The sequence below is a fragment of the Clarias gariepinus genome, unplaced genomic scaffold, assembly GCF_024256425.1.
Source record: "Clarias gariepinus isolate MV-2021 ecotype Netherlands unplaced genomic scaffold, CGAR_prim_01v2 scaffold_31, whole genome shotgun sequence".
NCBI classification, from domain to species: domain Eukaryota; kingdom Metazoa; phylum Chordata; class Actinopteri; order Siluriformes; family Clariidae; genus Clarias; species Clarias gariepinus.
Window position 1 is genome coordinate 612,501 of NW_026520998.1, and position 21,147 is coordinate 633,647.

Here is a 21,147-nt window from a genome sequence, read left to right on the forward strand (position 1 = left end):
AAACACCTAAAATAAATCGTAATCCAAAACTACACGCAGACTCAGCGGAGTGGAACTTTACAGAGTGTGAGTTCTTTAGATACTGTGTGTTTACTGAAGGGCGAGTGATCAGTATTCAGCTCACTGAGAATGAGGCATCATGGATGTTGGGGGACGTGACCCCGGGTTTCCACCGGCAGCAGATCTGTACTGTTGTGTGTCTTTGGTTTCTTTTGTTTTCCCGTGCCCCGGTGTTCCCCGGCTTGACTTGACAATTGGCCTGATAAGAATATTTATAGGGAAATCTGTCTTTATTCATGGTTGTTTACAGACATTTCTTTAAATAATCAAATACTTTCATCTAAATCAGAGAGTTTGTTAAGATTAGTATGCATGTTTAGTTTTAAATGTACCATCCAACATTATATATAAAAAAAAACAGACAAAAAGCCTTTTTAGATTTGTTTGGAGGAATAAACATCATTATAATAAAAAAAGGTATAATTTAATCTATTTGCATGACCCTTTCATTCATTATTTCATCAGTTTTATTCTTCTATTTATATTTTTGATGAATTTATTTATTTCTTTTAATTACTTTTTAACTTTTTGATTTGCGGAGGGCTTGTACAGTGTGGTTGTGTAATAAAGCTGGTTGAACCTCTTTATAAAGTGTCCTCGCCTAGGCAGCTAACTCTAGTGGAGCGGTGCGGAGACACACGAACCGGAAACACCGCCGATGACTAAAGGGACAGTGGGAAGTCAGATAGAGTCCAAAGCTTCCACTCCTGGATATATACGGGTGTTGGACATCTTATAGAGGAGACTGCATGAGCGCGGGCGCTTGTGCTGCGCGGCTGTATTAAACGCCGCTACACACTGTAGCTGGACTCATGGATAATGCTTCAGTAGGAATAGCTAAAGTTTTGCAGTGTCAGGCTGTTACTGCTGTCATGATACATTTTGGTCAACGTGAAAAACCCCCTCCTGATCCCTAAACGTGAGGACATGACACTTCCTCCCTACTTTATCGTCTATATATCCTTATATGAGGAGCATTGGGGTATACTATCTGTTTGAAGACACTGATTGCTCTTATAGTTCTCTAGATTCTTTGTCGTAACACAGCAGGTGGGATTACTCGCTCTGCTGAGCCTTTAGTTCACTCGCCGTTGTTTCACTCTGGCTAAGACATCCATAAATATGCCGTTGGTATCCGCCCGCAGTAGGGTGGGTACCGCAGATCTGCTCTGTATGAGACATCTATGTTAGGAGTCTTTGGTGTGTTATGTTAGTGTGTGTGTGTCTGGAAGTGGAGACTCCAGCGAGTGCTACTGACCCTGACACAACTGCAACCGAACATTTACACCCGGCTATTGTTACATTCATTTGGTCTTACTGTTTGATATTATAGTTGGGATTACGGACCCTGCGCATTGTCTTGGATGATGTACAGTACTGTGCAAAAGTTTGGAGCCCCCCCTCATTTCTTTACATTAAATTAAATCAAGTTATGTAGATTAAATGGAAGAAATACAAATGTTTTACTGTGACAGGCTGCAAAGAGCCGAAGGACACAGTGTATAAACGTGTTGTTTCTGTACCGGCCTGAGCAGCGACCTCATTTCCCCTCTCGTCTGTTCCGACCCCTCAGCATCAGCATCAGCAATAAACTAATCACCTCCTGATCATCTCTCATCATCTGCACCTGTTTCTCACTGGGTCAGGACGTTTTTTTATGCTAACATGATTCATAAGTCAAAGACAAGACATTCTTCTGAAACTGCTCAGGGACTGGAGTGAAGATAATAGGAGACAAAAAAGCCCTTCAGGAAGCCTGAAGTTCCTCAAAACTACATTAAAAATGAAATCAAACTGAAAAAAAAGGAAAGTCTGGGAGCAAAATATTAAGAAGTGAGGTGGCTGAAGACTTTAGAATAGCGCTCATCCCAATGTGTACATGTAGTGTATGTGACTGTGATGTGACAGATGAGTTCCCCGTGTCTCAGGTCCAGCACAGGATCACAGGGCAGGTGATGGCTCTGAAGATGAACACGCTGGCGAGCAACAAAGCCAACATGCTGCGAGAAGTGCAGTTAATGAATCGCCTCTGTCATCCCAACATCCTCAGGTACACACACACACACACACACACACACACACACACACACACACACACACACACACACACACACTATTTCCTCCTTGGTTCCTCTTGCCTTGACTCCTGCTTGATGTTTATTCGACAGGTTCTTGGGGGTGTGTGTCCATGAGGGACAGCTTCATGCTCTGACTGAGGTGATGTTTATATTACTGTAACACACAAGCTCTGTACAATTAAAACATGATGTAATATTATATATTAATATAAGAAATATCTGCTTTACATGTTTCTAGTACATTAATGGTGGAAATCTGGAGCAGCTGCTGGACAGTGACATGTCCTTACCCTGGACTGTGAGGATAGGACTGTCTCTGGACATCGCACGAGGACTGCAGTACCTCCACAGCAAAGGCATTTTCCACCGAGACCTCACTTCCAAGGTACACACACACACACACACACACACACACACACACACGGTATAATCTCAGTTTATTTAGTAAGGAATAAAACACATAATCAAAAACTTGAAAGATGAGACAGATTTATGGTTTTCCAATAAAAGCTGTTTTAAATATTAATTAAAGAATGTTTTTTATCCAGTAAACAAATTAGTGTTGTCACTGATATTAGAGAAAATACCAACAGTCAAGTTTCAGATGAAGAAAAGTCGCTTTATACGGAGGCACACCTGAATGACTGAGTGTCCTGGACACTTCACCTGTAACTGTCACATCAGCACTTAGACTCCCTGACTGCAGACTGTCCTCTCTGTGGATGGACCAGACAGAAACCCGTCACTCTCTTGTACGTTGCAGAACTGTTTAGTGCGCTGTGAGAACGCTGTTTTCACGGCTGTGGTCGGAGATTTTGGCCTGGCGGAGAAAATCCCTGATTACAGGTCAGTGTGTGTTTTTCCATCTTTCCTCAAGTGTTCGTGTGCACAGATCTCAGATCAGGTGACACTGGGATTAAATATTAACATTTAAATATACAAAGGCATGTTTGTTAGAGCTAGAGTTCCACACCATCATATTGACGATTGCTAAATAATAAGACTTGAGTGCATTACGAACAATCCCAGTGTTCGGGAATTTATTTACCCTTATGGTCTATGGTTACGGGTTTCTTTTATACACATTATTGTGTCAGGAAATAATAATTCTGAAAAGTCTGAACATTTTTAATCATTGCATTTTCAAATGCACAACAGCAGAAGTCACTGCCTCTTACATGACTACACCCATTTTAAAAACAGTCTACTGAAATAGCTCATTCAGCATCTTTGGAAATTAAATAATCTCATCCCAAAGTCTGCTTTTCAATCTCGGATCTCAATTTACTATAAAGACGTGTGTTGCTGTTATTTAGACTAGCTGCTCTAACTCACTGCTACTCCATTGTTTACATTGTTTATATAACATGATATATGATTTTTTTTGTAATATGTATCTTGTTTACTTTTCGCTTTTATTTATTTATTTATTTATTTTTTTTATATAAAAATTAGTTTTCTTTATACTGTATATACGCATCTTTCTTAAAATGCCTTTTTTTTTATTAGTCCCCCTACTCCCCCCCCTAAAGGCTCAGCCTTCGCCAGGCCACAGTTGTAAATAAGAAACCTGGCCTTAATCTGTCTTGCCTGGTTAAATAAAGGTATAAACCTATTAATCAATTATTCGAATTGGGAAGGTGTTTAGTTACAAGACTGAGTAATGTCAGTCTGGACCTGAGTGATCGAGGGGTTTATATAATCTTAAACTGTGTGATATGAAACCTGTTATTGTCTTGCAGTGATGGAGTGGAGAAGCAGCCTCTGGCTGTGGTTGGCTCCCCCTACTGGATGGCTCCGGAAGTGCTCAGAGGAGAGATTTATGATGAGAAGGTATTTACATTTACATTTAGATTTACGTCACTCGGCAGACGCCGTTCACTAGAGCGACTTACAGAAGTGCTTTGAAGTCTCGACAAATAAACACGTTCTCATACTGGCTCACTAGGTCAAGGAGAACCGACAATCTTACAATCCCCGGTGCAGTATAAAATACTTTAGAATATAAAGACACGTATGGAAACGACTCCTTATTTTCTCTCATCAAGTAACTTGAGCTGTTTATTTTAGCCAATGCAAAACACATGACCTTTTCTCACTATTTCCTCTTTAAAGAAAACGTGCGTCAACATCATAAATGTCCTTAAAAGGAATAAATCAGCAACAGTGTAGACTTCTTAGAAGGCACTAAAATATAACCCTGTTTTCATTTCAAAAAAGCAGAAACGGCTGTAAGTACAAGCTGAAGCATTAGACGTAATGTCAAAATAATATGTTATCATTCTGAAGGATAAAGCTTATTAACAGGAACTTCTATTGAGGATGCTCCACATAATCCAAGTGTAATTAAAAGTGCAAGTAAAATTATCCAAAATAATAAATAGATAAAATGCCTTCATGTTATTTAATACAATGAAGCTTTGTAAAAATACACATTTATTTTTTATATTTTTTATAAAGTATATAGCGTTAATGGAAGAAGTCTAGAGTGTAAGTGCTTTATAATCTACATTAAAGTTTCCTTTGAAGGATAATTTTCAGGACAGAGGACATTCGTTTCATCATAAGTGTAAAAGAGAGAAGAAATCAACTAGTGAGGAAATAATTATTATAGCAGCTATAAGAAGAAGCTTTTATTTGTCACATATACATTACAGCAGAATAAAAATCTTTTGGTTTCATTTGCTGCTTTGCGGCAATGAAAATTGCTAAAAGCGCTATACAAATAAAATTGAATTGAATTGAATTGGTCATGTTTCGCAGGATGTTAATAAAAATGTGATTGACTAGAACCTCATCTAAGGTGTCAGGGTCATATTGTGTCCCCCGAGATTTTTTGTATTGGCTCCAGGTCTCTTGTGGCTCTATACTCTATATTACTCTATATTAAGAGTGAGTGAATACTTCCACTAGCAGTAATAATAATAAGAAGAATGAAGTACTTTGGTGTGATAACAGTAACTCCACATGTCAGTCTGAATTATATCTTCAATTATATTTGATTTCTGTCACCATGTGCCTGACTTGTTTGTGTTTCTTAAATGTGTAATGTATGAATGAGTCATATTTCTATCAGAGAATTAAATATAAACAAATAATAAATAAATAAATAAAAATAATTGAAACAGACAATGGTGCTTCATCAATTTCTCCCAAAAGGTGGATGTTTTCGCGTTCGGTATCATTCTGTGTGAGATCATTGCTCGGATCGAGGCCGACCCTGACGTCCTCCCACGAACAGAGGTACAGTCAAAACATTACTGCTGTAAATACTCTGTACTTCCAGACTGATACAAAGTGTCATAAACTGTACATATGCACTGCAGCCCATATGAATGTTTGATATGTTCCTTATATGCCTGTAAAATGATCTCTTAATAACTGCTGCAGTAGTGATGAATTTTTGAGTTCCTCTTGTGGAGCAGCATGCAAATCAAATGCAAATCCTGTTCTGGCAAAAACACCTTGCAGATCTCAGAGTTTTCTATTTGTAAATTCAGAGAAAGTTAACATTAAAAGACATTTTAAAAACTGTGATCTACACTTTCCTTGTTTAATTGATTGTACTTTTAGCGTAAAACAATCTGTGCTTACAATATGAATGACATATTCTTCATGATGTTTGTCTCTGTGTAGGACTTTGGACTAGATGTGGAAACCTTTGAGCAAATGGTTGGAGACTGTCCACCTGCTTTGCTTAACCTGGCTGTTGGCTGCTGCAACGTAAGGGGATTACACACCCACCCACACACACACCCACACACACACACACACATACCCACCCCTGTGCGAGCGCACACAAATACAAACACTAAATAAAAGATGCTTTTGAGAAAAATCATTGGCTCAGTTTTGATCACGTTACACTCAGCGTTAAAACAAAAAGCGCATACGTGCCAAATGATACTCGATACTAAACATATCAAGACTTGCTCGTTTATCAAGACGAAATTAATTTTTAATACCGGCTTACTATCAGAGGTTCCACTGTACTATTCAAAAGTCTTAAGCCACCCCTCATTTCACCATATTTGACTTCCAAAGCTCCAAACTGTCTTGTATGTTTAATGTAGTCCTGATGAATAGCTCCCAGGCTTCTGAAGGTTTTGCCTTTCATGTCCACTCCAGTTCCTGTACCTGAGCAGTTTCGGAGGGAATTGTTTTTTGTTTGTTAAGCCACACAGTGACCTGTGAATCATTCAAGTATAAAAATACGAACAGGAATAAGCCATGAACCAGTGAGAAACAGGTGCAGATGATGACAGATGATTAGTATAGATGATTAGACGGTGATAAGTATACAACTGATGCTGAGGGGTTGGAACAGAGAGAGGGGTAATGAGGTCGCTGCTGAGGTTGGTACATAAACAACTGGTTTTTAAATTGTATCTTTTGGTATTTGCAGCCTGTTGCAGTAGAACATTTATTTTAATTTCCTTAATATAATTTTTATCATTTAATTTCATTTAATATGAAGAAATGTTGGGTGGCACAAGGTAGTACTGTTGCACAGAACTGTATTAGAACAAATACATGAATAAACATATGATATTTGACTTGTACATGCCAGCACTACAGTCAGAGCCCTCGTTACAGAGCTTTAATTCAACCGAGAATTTAATAATATTGTAAATTAAAACAACATGATTAATAACATTTAGTCTGCCTGTAAAGTATAGTTTATTTTAAATATAATTTAATTCATTCATGTTCTATAACTGTTAAACATAAATACATATTGACGTTTATAATCTGTAACGGTAATTAAATATGCAAATATGTTTCTGCTCTCTTCTGGTAGATGTGTGCAGTGAGTCGTCCTTCTTTCTCTGACATTGTTGTGACCTTGGAGAGGATGGAGAGGGAAAGTGAGAAGACTAAGACACCAGTTATTATAGGCAAGGATTTTTATTTTGTTTTATGGAAGAGCAAGTACACTGATTAATTTATGTATTGCGAAAAATGTGGCTAAATGTTTGCTTAAAAAAAACTTAAAATAATCTCAATGTCACGTATCGGTTGTCTGCACGTGTGTCGTGGCATAAATGCAAAGAATCTTTTCAAGGAGTTCCTTTTAATAGTATATGTTAAAGTAGAACAAAATAAAAGGTCCTTTCTTAGAGCACCTTGGAAACTTAAATATATTACTTTTACACAAAACAAAACAACCATAATCACAGAAACTATAATGACAACCAATGCTAGACGCTATATAAATAGCTCAGGCTATTTATAATGATTAATTTAATTACTTATCCTCAGTTCAGGTGTGTGCTCCCCTCACCTGACCGAGGTGCAGTCTGGGACATGAAGTCCAACTCAAACAAAACTACAACACAAAAACACAACGAAACAGTCTCTGGGTGCTTTGGCGACCTCTAGGGGTTAACCCTTACACTCAAGGATGATTACAAGTCATTTCATTTGGGTATTTGGCAGAATTGCATAAGTGACTTGCTGAGTGACTTTAAAGTTTCCAACATTAAATAAATCCTTACACTGGTTCACTAAGTTACTAACTAGAAGTACCATCAGTCACACACTGTGTGGTAGGATTAATTTAATTTTTTTTGGGTAGAGGTGAAGGGGATGGAGTTAACCCAAATACCTACTGTAAGAAACAGTGGCCTTTAGTTGTTGCTTAAAGATTGCCAGTGACTCGTTATACAGACATCCAGAGGAAATTCATCCCACCATCTAGGCCAGGACAGAAAACAGTCTAGCAGGAGGATCGGAGCGAATGTGGTGCATTGTGGGATGTGATAAGTCTTTGAGGTACAGTAAGAGGGTGCTGGGCTGGTAGGCAAGCATCAGTTTCTTGAATTTGATGCGAGGAAGGGAGCGACGAAATGGAGTGGTGTGGAAGAATTTAGGAAGGTTGAAAACAAGCCATGCTGCCGCATTCTGGATCAGCTGCAGAGGACAAATGGTGCACAGAGGCAGACCAACCAGGAATGAGTTGCAGTAGTCCAGTCTTGAAATACCAAGCGACTGAAATGTGGTCTGTGAATGAACGAATTCTTCTGAGGCTGTAATGAATAGAAGGTTATGAGTGTGAGGAGAAATTAACAGTTAAACCAAAGTAGTGTGACTGAGGGAGTGATCTCCAGAAAGATCATAAGATCCTGACAGGGGGGTGAATCACCTGGGATGAACAGAAGTTCTGTTTTACTGAGATCACGTTTCAGTTGATGAGCTGTCATCCAGGATGAGATGTCTGTCAGACATGGTGAGATCCAAGTGGAAACCTGAGTGTCTAAGGGAGAAAAAGAGAGGAAGGCTTGTGTGCCATCAGCATAGCAATGATATGAAAGGCCATGTGAGGATATAACCTCACCAAGTGATTAGCACAACAGAAGAGGACCAACTACTGACTGGCAACCTTTTGGGACACCAATCGAAAGTCTGCGTGGTGCAGATATGGATCCCCTAGGTAGGCGGCAAACCATAAATCCGTGACATTTCTATTTATACTCAATTTATTACTGTACAGTTATGTTGTTATTTTATTTTAATTCTATATTTTATTTTATTCTTTATTAGAATATTTATTTATATTCTTTCACGGGCAGTTGTCTAAAGCATTTCACTGTATATCGTACTGTGTATGTGACAAATAAAATTTGAATTTGAATTTGAAGTCAAGTCCTCAGAGAAACAGCTGTCAACATCAGTCGAGGCCAGAACGGTCTTCATGGTAGAGTGAAACCATCCCCAGACACCAGACGCATTCCAAAGAGACACACGGGGGATTCATGTGACGAGATCTCCAACCAGAAGCGGGGCACCAGGAGTCAGATCACTGGCAGCTCAGGAACGACATGTGTAGCTTGACATAGAGAGGGAAAGAGAGAGAGGGGAGAGGAGAGCAGAAAAGGAGAGATAACAGTTACGTATGTATGAGTGCAAGCAGAGACTCCGGCAGGACTAACTATGACATCATAACTAAAAGGGAGAGCCAGAAGGAAACACAAACATGAGGGGGAACTGAGATGTAAAGCAACCAATCACCTCACCGTCAACAAACCTGAGTGATCAATGAGAGTGAGGAAGACAGCATCCAAACATACCAGTTCACCATAATACTCTACGTCCATGAGACCTCCAGATCTGCTCCTTTACCTAAGGCTGATCTACTGTATTTATAAAAATACTTGGCTAAATAAATAGGTTTTTAGCCTGGACTTAAACACTGAGACTGTGTCTGAGTCCCGAACACTATTTGGAAGACTATTCCATAATTTTGGGGCTTTGTAAGAGAAAGCTCTGCCCCCAGCTGTATTTTTCATAATACGCGGTACTGACAAGCAGCCTGCATCCTTTGATCGAAGTAGGCGTGGCGGATTGTAAGACACTAGCAGTTCGCTCAGGTACTGCGGCGCGAGACCATTTAATGCTTTATATGTCAAGAGTAGTATTTTAAAATCAATGCGAAGTTTCACAGGGAGCCAATGGAGTGAAGATAAGATAGGGGTGATGTGCTCATATCTTCTGGTTCTAGTGAGGACTCTCGCTGCTGCATTCTGGACTAGCTGAAGCTTATTTATGCACCTAGTTGAACAACCAGACAGTAAGGCATTACAATAGTCCAACCTAGAGGTGATAAAATCATGAACTAGTTTTTCTGCATCGTTTAGTGACAATATATTCTCTAACTTGCCAATATTTCAGAGGTGAAAGAATGCTATCCTGGTAATATTATCTACATGAGCTTCAAATGAAAGGCTGGAATCAATAATTACACCGAGGTCTTTCACTGTTGCATTTGATGGAACAGAAAGGCCATTTAAAGTTACAGTGTGATATAAAATCTTGTTTTTAGCTGCATGCGGTCCTATGACTAGAACTTCTGTCTTATCAGGATTAAGCAGAAAGAAAATTAATTAGCATCCAGTCTTTTATATCCTTTACGCATTGCTCAATTTTAGCAAGCTGGTTTTTCTCATCTGGTTTTGCTGAGACGTATAACTGTGTGTTGTCAGCATAACAATGAAAACTAATAACATGGTTATGGATTATGTTGCCCAAAGGAAGCATGTGAATGGAAAAAAGCAGTGGACCGAAAACTGAACCCTGTGGAACACCAAACTCTACTAGAGAACATGCAGAATAATCACCATTTAAATCTACATACTGTACTGATAACGATTGGTCAAATAGGATCTGAGCCAGGAGAGGGCTGTACCCTTAATTCCAACCACGTTTTCTAATCTGTGAAAAAGAATATTATGGTCAATGGTGTCAAAAGATGCACTGAGGTCGAGTAACACAAGCATAGTGACGCAACCCTGGTCAGAGGCCAATAGGAGGTCATTTACTACTTTAACGAGTGCTGTCTCTGTACTGTGATGAGGACTAAATCCTGACTGCAGTAATTATCCAATGGCACCATTCTAACTATTTGCTTAGTTAAATCCAGGTGTGACTAGTTTTTGGACAGGGAGTGTACTTTTTTTTGGTTTTTTTCTATTTATTTTTTATTAGAATCTTGCATCAAACATACATCTTCATGTAACATATTGTGTGCATATATGTATGGTACATACACACATGTACACATACCTACAGTACATATATACCTACTGTACACACATCTCTGTCACTTGCATATTGGGAATTCATTCTTCAGTGTTTTATGGAGATATACTGTTATGAACAGGGAAAACATCTAGAAGGCAAGAAAAACTCTATCCATATAAGAAGTCATTTTCTTAAATTGTGATTGTCAATTTACAAAATCAATATTAGGTCTATGGATTGTTATATGATTAATCTATTTTACTCAGTATAAAAGTGCTCCATTTTATTTTTAACTGATGCTGTTATCATGTTCATTTAAAAAATAATAATTTTTATGTATCTAAATTGCAGTACGCCTCTGATGGCCATTTCCTGGTCTGGTAAAGGTCTGTTTACTGGCTACCAAAAGTATAATCATTTAATATTTCATCTCTTTTCAATTATTCATGCGCTAAATGACAAGATGGTCTTACTTTCAGAATTTGTCTTTTAGAAAGCCTGAGAATGTGTTTGGTCAAAAGAAATATGGAAAATTCTATAGGGTTGACCAACATGTGAGCACCACTATCTAAGAAAAAAGTGTGAATAAAGTACCAATACTAAGAATAAAAAGTATGATATGCCATTTTTCCTTAATACACAAAATGGGTTGTGCACTTTTAGGAAAAAGTCAACAATGTGCTGATGAGAAGCAGCCTGTAGCCAGCAGCCTGATTATTTTTTTATAATAGCACATTTCTAAAGTGTTTCCTTACTACTTATTATAAATTTAATCTTTTTGTAGAAAACAGTAGTGTGCATTTATTACTTCATGTCACATTAGTGCTTTTTGATTTCCCCAGAACCTGTTGCTGCAGATGAGAGCCCATACAGGAGGCGGAGTTCGCCGTGCCAATTGGGTATCCAGCGCCTCGCACGGAGTCAGTCTGCCCTGTTGCCACCAGCCTCGAGTCCATGCGTGGGTACACCGGTGCGCCTTAACCCCTTCTCTTTACGCCATGACCTGAATGGTGGCCGCATTAAGCTCTTCGACACACCCAGCAAGTCACTTATTTCCCTGACCTTTACTTTGCCCCCACCCCCTGAGCCTTCCTCTTCTCCACCACTGTGCGGCGCCTCAACACTTCGAGGTCCACCTCGCCGGTGCCAGTCCTTACCCTGCACTCCTGAACTTGGTCGACCTTTGACCTCATTTCATGAGCCTGGAACTGAAAGTGTGGAAGAGAGTCATGGAGAAAAACAAGAGACAGGGAAGGAGATGGCTGGCACAGATGATGTTGGGCAAGACTCCGGTTTGGTGCTGGATCTAGATATGGTGTCTTTGGAGCGAGTGGATGAAGAAGAGGAAGACGAGGAGGAAGAGGAGGATAAAGAAGTAGAGATGGAGGAACTCTGTCGGATTGAACCCATGGACTGCACTAGCTCCTTTGATGCATTGGAGGGTGCTCTGAGATCAACAGCAAAGCCTCTGCTTCACAGTTCTTATTCACCCTCCTCTTCCTTCAGCCCTCAGCCTAATGGCTGGAAAGTACCCATTTCAAATGGCCCTCCATCCCTTCCACCCCTACCCCGTCTGGACAATAATAACAGCATGCTGGGAGTTGGCCGGGTGCCTTGGGTGCGACTCAGTGGCTACCACGGTCACCATGCTCCCAGTCGTCTGGCACCTCCTCCCGAACAAGATGACATAATTTCCTGTCCGGGCTGTTGCTTGGTGGGGTTCAGCTTTCCATCGGTGTGCCTGCGTGGAGCCCCACCTTCTCGCCGAACCCCATCCCTACGCCAATACAGGAATCTTAATGGGGGAGAGGCGGCAGCTGGGAGGGCAAACAACGGACTGATGTGTCGAGGAGCTAAGGGTCTGGCTCCTCTTACAATGACCTGCGAACCTGGTTTGCCACTTCCAGAAGCACAGACGTAGTTAGAGTCCCCTCTCGAGTGCTCACTTTGGCACTGGCACTGTGCCAATAACCACTATGGCTAGAATATTAGTGCGAATGTGCAGTGAGGGAGTAACAAATTGGTGCGTTGGGATCTTAGGGTGTGTGTATGTGTGTATGTGTGTGTATGTGTGAGAGAGAACACAAGCTAGAGAGAGAGAAAAGTGTCATAGAAAAACAGATATACAGTATGGAGAGTGTCGGTGGTACTTTAAGATGCAAACTTACTGTAAATCTTTTGTGATCAATTTGGACAAGGTGCTATTATAGCCACATTAGACCACATTTTAGCCACTGGTGGTAAAGTTGCCCCAAAACAGACTGTGTGTGTGTGTGTGTGTGTGTGTGTGTGTGTGTGTGTGTGTGTGTGTGTGTGCGTGTAAGAGAGAGAGAGAGAGAGTTCATGTATAAATGTATTGGCAATTGAAGCCTAATTATAAAATAAAAACACCATCATTTAAAACTGGGGAACAAAAATATGTAATAGTGTGTGTGTGTGTGTGTGTGTGTGTGGAGAAATTCTAAAAGCTCTTTATATGTCTAGAAGCAATTTGTGCAATAAGTGAGCACTGATTAGCAAGGCTGTTCATACAATTTCATTCTTTTGTAATGGAGTATGCACCTTTTTTAATCTTATAGAAACATGTCTTGTAAAGTCTATCATTTTTACTGTTGCACTCTAGTGACACAGAAGATCCTTGCTGGTCAGGTTTTATGCTGCTTGTTAAAGTAATATTGTCTATGCGTATTTACAGCTTGCTAAACCAGATTACACAGGATGGATTGATCTCACTTTGGAAAAACATAATCCTATTTGAAACTGTAATGTAAATTCCATGCAGTGAAACCATCAATACGAGTCATTAATCAAACCTACTGTATAAGGCTTTTTATTTTTACTAAATGAAAATTTTACCAAAATTGTAAAAGAAAGAAAGTCATGTGTCCTGTGTATTCTGGTTCAGTCCCTTTCTGATGAACAGCATGATTTTGAACTTCACATCATAAATCCATCTAAAGAGTTCCCTTAAGCTTGTGTAAGTCCACCTACCCATGATGCCAATACTGAAAACCTGTGCATGTAAAAACTCTACACTATACCGCAATGTGGTGCTTCTCAGCATAGTGAGTGTAACTATTTGTAGGTTAAGGGGACGCCTAAAGAAGCCCTATTTAAAGTTTAAACAACAACCTGGACTGATGGAACAAAGTTTCATTTGATGTAAAGTGTTAATCTGATCCAAATCTACTACTGAGGCTACGGAGTTTGTACAGTTTAGTTATAATTTTTATTACTTGGATAAGAATGGAAACTTGTTATTGACACCATGGATGTAAAGACTAAATTACATTTGATTTCAAAGTCTGTATTTACTGTGTAAAGGGTTAGCTTTTCCCCCACACAAAAGCACTTAGCACAATGAGTATCATCATCAGTTCTGGGGAAAATTTGCTTTAATAAATGTTAATGATTTAAGTTATTTATTAAAATTGTTTTCAACATTAAAACATTGACTTAAACCCTGTGTCTGGCTTCATTATCTTAAAAAATGATCAAACTGGCTATTCTTACGAGGGACGTTTAAGCAAACTGGGACTTATGATGAAATTTCTCAAGGTAATGGTAGCATGTAGGTGTCAGGATCTGCACATGGGCGGAGCCGCGGGTAAACCTCTAGCAATAAATAATATCCTGTATGTATAGAGGTTCTGTTCTATATACAGTATTTTCACTGTCTCCATGTACAGGTTAAGGAAGGAAGCAGCAGTAACAATTGCACCAGAAATATCATTATAGTTTGATTACATTATATTGATATAGTCATGTCAATATAAAGGGTCATAATAATAATAATAATAATAATGATAATAATAAAAGTAGAAGTAAACCCATTGACAGTTACACCACAGGTTTTTTGTCACCAAGTTTCCCTGACCGCCCTGGGTGCCATGATGGTACATAGGCGTCGATGGAAACTCCAGGATTCTGGCCACCCATGGATGTGCTGTGAAAGGGATGTGTGACCACATAAGGGCTTGGGTTCTGACTGCAGCTGGTACTTATAGTTGGCCCCCTCCAGGGTCCAGTTCCTGTCGTTGTCCCAACCTGCTGGATCTTCTCTTTGATTTTTCAGTGATGCGCAGAGCCGGTATTATGTGCTCAGTGACCGGTTTCTGAGCCAATGTGAAAAGGAGGATGGGACCCAAGCTTTGCCCAGGACAGTGGGTCTGTTTGTCCATCAAAAACCTCCCCCTGAGGGTGGAGGCAAAAAAGCGGGCCCAGCTGTACATTGTCCTATTTTCAGCGGAATGTTCATGGGTCTCAGACAGGCACGTACTGGAAATGAAAAAAAAAAAAGAGAAAACTGAAAAGAAAAGTCAAAAGAAAAGAAAAAAGAATAATCCTGTCTCAAGGAGACAAGGGAGTTTTGTGCTTTTTTACATTGCAAAAAGAATCCTGTCTCATGAAGACAAGGAATTCCTTTGCCGCGGATGTACCTGGTGTTTAAGTTTTGTTTTTGTTGACATCTCCAAACCCATGACATCTCCAAATGAGAAAAGCTTTTCCAAAAGTGTGCACAATCACTCCCGCTACTCACATCAAGACAGCTTCCCATCTGATGCCCTTCTTCGGGTGTGTTTGCTGGCAACTTCCTGAGATACCTTCAGAGAAATGTCCACTATTGCACTAACCCTAACCCTAACCCTGTTTGGGGTCCAGGCGTGGCGCAGATGAGAGTGAGAAGGAACCCCAGACTGAGTATCAATGGAGGGCGGGTGACGAATATCCAACAGTGAGCATATGAGCTCATGAGAAAGGGGAACATATGCCACACTGCGCAAGACTGGGAGCATAAGCAGGCTCTACTAGAGGAAGGTGCAGCGCTCCAGGAACAGCTCGTCCAGCTTATGAAGAAGGAAAAAGATCTAACCTTCTCTCAAGATAAGTGCAAAGTCTTCAGAAATTAGCCTCATTTTAGGCCCTGATGTTCCTGATTGCCTAAGTGAAGACCCATTCTGCTCTAAAAACCCTGCACCGCCTGAGCCATGCCCTCTGCCCCACCTCCCAGGTTGGAAGACATCATGTTTGCTTTGCCTGCTGGTTTCGAGGATGTTGTGTCATGGCTTAATCTCTGTGGCAAACCCCCAATTGGACTTAAGAACCACAGCCTCAGTGTTGGAAAGTCTGACAGAGGATTTTAGGGGTGTTGTCCAGGACCTCCTTTGGTGCCTTTTGTGGGGGTTATGTCAGGCATAACTCGTAGAGGGCACCTTGCACCCAGAGACTCCCACACTGCACCTGGGATCTTGTCATTCTTCTAGCCCGAATCTAGTTTAGCAAATAATGTGGCTATAAATAGTCAGGTCTTGGACTTGTCTTACCAGAACTTGTACCAGTACTTGTCCTTCTTGTCTTACTTGTCCGTTTGGTTAGCCATGCTTTATGCCATTGTTTTTGGTTTTGTTTTGTTTATGTTTGCTTTATATAATTAAAGTTTAACTTTAGTAAAACTTTTAACTGTAGTAAAAAGTAAAATGTGTAATACGCAACACAGTATCTTTGTGGGAAAGTCTTAAATAAACTGTTTTAGGTTTCACTTTAATGCCGAGCTACAGTCCTGCTGTCTCTGTTGTGTTATGGAGATTTATAATGCTGTGGCCTATTCATTACACTTATTTGGAGCTATGAAGGCATCTACATATTAGATCTATGCAGTGTATATTTATGTGTCAGCTTCCTTGGGGTGGATACTTGATACTGAGTGTGTCATTAAGTACAAGCCTACAAAACTGGTTTGGTTGCTCATACTGCATCGAATGGTAAAAATACTAGACCAGTAAACAACAATACTACTACTACTACTACTACTAATTATAAAGAACACAAAAAACAAAACATGGATGGACAAGAACCAATACTACTCATGCTAATACAAATACTGTTGGTCCAGCTCTAATGAAAGCCAATACCTAAAACCCTTTTACAGAGGTGTTAGTACAGCTACAACCTGAATTACGTTATTCTGCAATTGAACCTATAACATTGTACAGTAAGAAAACCTTAAATATTAGCGGTAATAATTAGTGCATCAGAAACCAACACCAGTAAAATGTTGTTAAAAAAAAAACTCCTTACATGGAAGTCCTTTTGGTGTGTGTTGGTGCAGAGGATTCGCATTTGGGGAATAATGTTACAAAAATGTTGAACTCACAAAATGCTCATTAATTAATTTTTTTGTTTGAATTTTTTGGTTATAGATATACAGTAACTGAAAACAATGAAATGAAATATAATTAATTTCATCATATTGCCGACAGTGATAATATTGTAACAGTTCTTTAAAATAAGTTTTTAATATAATAAAAGCTGCCAAGAAAAAAAAGGCTTTTGTCTATATGCATTGGTATTGCTCTAACCTGCATAAAAGTGAAAAATATGAATTTTTTGTAGATTTTAGCACTTTTCCTAACCCTACCCTAACCCTTACCCCCCAAAAAAATAAAAAAAAAAAAACTCTTCCCAGTTGTGTTTGCCTAATGACACTTAGTTATTAACCTAGTTAACCCAGTGTAAGTATCCCTCCTGGGATGTAAACTTTAAAGCACTTTTTGTAAGTCGCTCTGGATAAGAACATCTGCCAAATGCCTAAATTTAAATGTAAATATTCTCAAAGCCACCAGTGTTGTAGCTGATTGGACGCAACCATCACACACACTCACACTCCTGCCATCTGGAAAAAGGTGCCGAAGCATTCTGGCTCAAACATCCAGACTGTGTAACAGCTTCTTGCCATAAGCCATCTGTCTCCTCAAGGGACTAAAAAGGGACTGAACTGAAAAGAAACACACACACACACACACACACACACACACACACACACACACACACACACACACACACAGATACTGTACATACAATCACCTCATTACAATAACTGACAAACACGCAAGTCTAGATACTGTAATCAGACTTGGGGGAAAAAGTAAGGACGAAAGATACACTGACATGTAATTTTACTCACCACTTAAAGGATAAACTAAAATTATTACTCCTTTGATATTTTTACATAAAAGCTTGCAGTAATGCGACATGTGTCCTGCCGATGGAGTTTATAGACATCCAAAATAGATTTACCCTTTAATAAGCATCTTTAAGACTCTTTTATATCTCTCTTATAAATGAACATCAGCCAAAATATACAGTTTTTTTAGCAAAAATGTCAATAATAGGAAGAGGCAGGGAAAAGTTAGTTACAACATTATAATAGCTAATGCATCAGCCGGTGTTTATTTATCCATATCATGGCTGCTTTTGTTAAATTTTAAATTTTCTTTTAAAAAATATAAATTTTGGTCCTATTTCATGAAAATCTTTCCTTTGTCGCACAATAACAGGCCTGGAGAGTCAATAACATACACTTTTTTTTGCCAGGTACAATACCATGTACAACACCTTCATCTTCTTTTTCTTCTTTGTCTTTGGGCTGTTCCCTTTCAGGGGTCGCCACAGCGAATCATCTGCCTCCATCTAACCCTATCCTCTGCATCCTCTTCTCTCACACCAACTAACTTCATGTCCTCTCTCACTGCATCCATAAATCTCCTCTTTGGTCTTCCTCTAGACCTCCTGCCTGGCAGTTCCAACCTCAGCATCCTTCTACCGATATATTCACCATCTCTCCTCTGAACATGTCCAAACCACCTCAATCTGGCCTCTCTGACTTTATCTCCAAAACATCTAACATGGGTTGTCCCTCTGATAAACTCATTCTTGATCCTATCCATCCTTGTCACTCCCAAGGAGAACCTCAACATCTTCAGCTCTGCTACCTCCAACTCTGCCTCCTGTCTTTTCTTCAGCGCCACTGTCTCTAAGCCGTAGAGCATCGCTGGTCTCACCACTGTCCTGTAAACCTTTCCTTTCATTCTTGCTGATACTCTTTTATCGCTCAACACACCTGACACTTTTCTCCACCCATTCCAACCTGCCTGTACCCGCCTCTTCACCTCCTTTCCACACTCACCGATGCTCTGGACCGTTGACCCTAAGTACGTAAAGTCCTGCACCTTCTTTACCTCTGCGTGTGGTATATACCAATACCGTGTACATCAGCTGTTGAAATACTTGATGTTTTCTTTAGGTGCAAAGACAAACACAGCGTTTTTACTTGTTGTTCATAAATAAACCTAGTAGCATTTAAAAAATGACTTGTCTTAAGGTCAGTTTGTACAGTATAATCAGTTTATTTAGGCATTGAAACTAATGCACTTTGCATTGTTTTTACTAAAACATTTAACTTTAATGTAGGAGCTGTTTGGGTTCAGAAGCAACAATTTGCAGATAAACAGTGCCATTACTTATGCACTAACTTGGATGTATTTTGAATTTTACTGGCAATTGAAGGTAATGTGCTTTAAAGTTAGAGTTGGTTTGGTTTAGGCGTCTGACTGCAGTTAGAAAACTGCATTTTCCTACAAGGTTTGAATGTATTTTGTTTAACTGCCTAAATGCCAACGCACATTAATTGTAAATTATAAGTAAGTTTAGTACAAGTAAGTTACTTATCATTAATCATTCCAGATATTTAATCTAGAATAGAAACTTAAGTTTGAGAACTTCTTCCTTAGATGGGGTGCCAGTCCATCACAGAGCACCACACACACACACACACACACACACATTCCTCTTCCCATGCTAATTTATACCAAGGGCTAATTTATTATAGCCAGTTCACATTTGAGTGGTGAACGGTAGGAAAATCAGAAAACTTTAAAAAAAAATACAGAATACGAGGTGTACACATGATCTCAAAGTAACCCAAGCAGAAGATTGGCACACACATCATTTTCATATAATGTTTTGTGAACAGGTAAAAAAAAATTATCATTGTCGTGAGCGTGCATGGTTCAAATTCATGAAGTTAGAGACTGTGATCTAGGATTGTGGTTGTGAAATGAGAGCGTGGGTCGAGAAAACAATAAATCTAAATCTTAAAATGTGAGCGAGATCCATAAAACAGCGTTTGTCGAGATCCAAAGATCAAGGCAAAAATGAACACTGGAAAACTGGGCATGATGGCACACAATAATCTGGCAAGGAGTGGTTGTTTGGTGGAGAATTATACTGAGTGAAGTAATGAATGGGGATGAGGAACTCGAGCTGGTGAATGAGGCGGAAAAAACGTAAGCGAGAGAAATGTGGAATGGAGTCGCAGGTGATCGTGGCTTGGTTTGACAGGTGGGCGTGACAGGACTGTCAGTCAGGACATTTCAGGCCACCTGAATCCCAGAAGTTTCCACAAAACCAAAACATCCAAACCCTTTAGCAGAAAGCAGACAGATCTTGTACTTCTTTAATTATCCTGTGAACTCTCTTTTGGAAACTGAAGAGAATTTAGCAGTGAAATAAACTATTAAAACAATATGGACAATATGGCAATCATTCCTAAATTTAAATTAATGTTTAAAAACACCAGATAGATGTCAGTCAGATGTTAGTAAAAGTAACTTCACAGAGGTGTTTATAATAGCGTAGTAATATGCTCTGGCTCCATCCAGGTGCGATGTGGCGACAGCAGTACACCAGTGCACCGATACCCCTTTGTCTTTATGCCATGACCTGAATGGTGGCCGCATCCCAACAAGTCACTTATCTCTCTGACCTTCACTTTGCTCCCATTCAATGAGTCTGCTCTTCTCCACCATGGCGAATTAACGCTTTGAGGTCCACCTCACCTGTGTCAGTCCTTGCCCTGCACTCCTGCACTTGGTCAACCTCTGCCCTTATTTCATGGGTCTAAAAGAGAAAAGGAGAGTGATGGAGAAAAAAAATAGAGACTGGAATAGAGATGGCTGGCTCAGATGATGCTGGGCAGGACTCGGGTAAGGTTCTGGATTTAGAGGTGTCTTTGGAGCAGGTAATTTAGAGGAAGACAAGGGGGAGGTGGTGAAGATGAAGGAGAGGAGAAGGGACTCTGTCCAGTTGAACCTATGTGTGTGTGTGTGTGTGTGTGTGTGTGTGTGTGTGTGTGTGTGTGTGTGTGTGTGTAAAATCTTAAAGCTTAAAATTGCTAGAAGCAATTTGTGCCCTAAGTAAGCACTGATTAGCAAAGCACTTTGGTTTCTTTAAACTTTACATCATAAATCCATCTAAAGAGCTCACTGAAGTCCATCTGCCCAGGACATGAATACTGAAATATATACCCTGTGCATGCAGACCGTGTAAAACACTACACTATAAAGCAGCATGGTGCCTCTCAGCATAGTGCTTTTTATCCTAATGGGGTGCCTAAAGAAGCCATGTTTCAGTTTTATCTACTTAGCCACGGAGTTTGTACAGTTAAGTTATAATTTCTATTACTTGGACAAGAATAAAAATTTGTGATTGTCATGATGGATGTAAAGACTAAATTACATTTGATTCCAAATTAGACATAGCTTCTTCCCCATAAAAAAGCACTTAACCCCATCTGTTCTGGGGAGAATTAGCTTTAATAAATGTTGATGATACTTTAGTATCATTTTACTAAGTTTAGTAAGTAAACTTT

At 39.6% G+C, this 21,147-nt stretch overlaps 1 protein-coding gene across 1 annotated transcript in view; it reads left to right on the plus strand.

Annotated features, from left to right (window-relative positions):
* Positions 1-12,950, plus strand: part of tesk1a (testis associated actin remodelling kinase 1a) — a 22,362-nt gene extending 9,412 nt beyond the window's left edge. The window contains exons 3-11 of the mRNA XM_053490737.1: positions 1,989-2,110; positions 2,229-2,277; positions 2,377-2,523; positions 2,902-2,984; positions 3,881-3,971; positions 5,298-5,381; positions 5,775-5,861; positions 6,940-7,036; positions 11,501-12,950. Of these exons, the coding sequence (XP_053346712.1) occupies positions 1,989-2,110; positions 2,229-2,277; positions 2,377-2,523; positions 2,902-2,984; positions 3,881-3,971; positions 5,298-5,381; positions 5,775-5,861; positions 6,940-7,036; positions 11,501-12,579 (1,839 nt within the window). The 3' untranslated portion in view covers positions 12,580-12,950. The remainder of the gene's footprint in view (positions 1-1,988; positions 2,111-2,228; positions 2,278-2,376; positions 2,524-2,901; positions 2,985-3,880; positions 3,972-5,297; positions 5,382-5,774; positions 5,862-6,939; positions 7,037-11,500) is intronic.
* Positions 12,951-21,147: the final 8,197 nt, after the last annotated feature.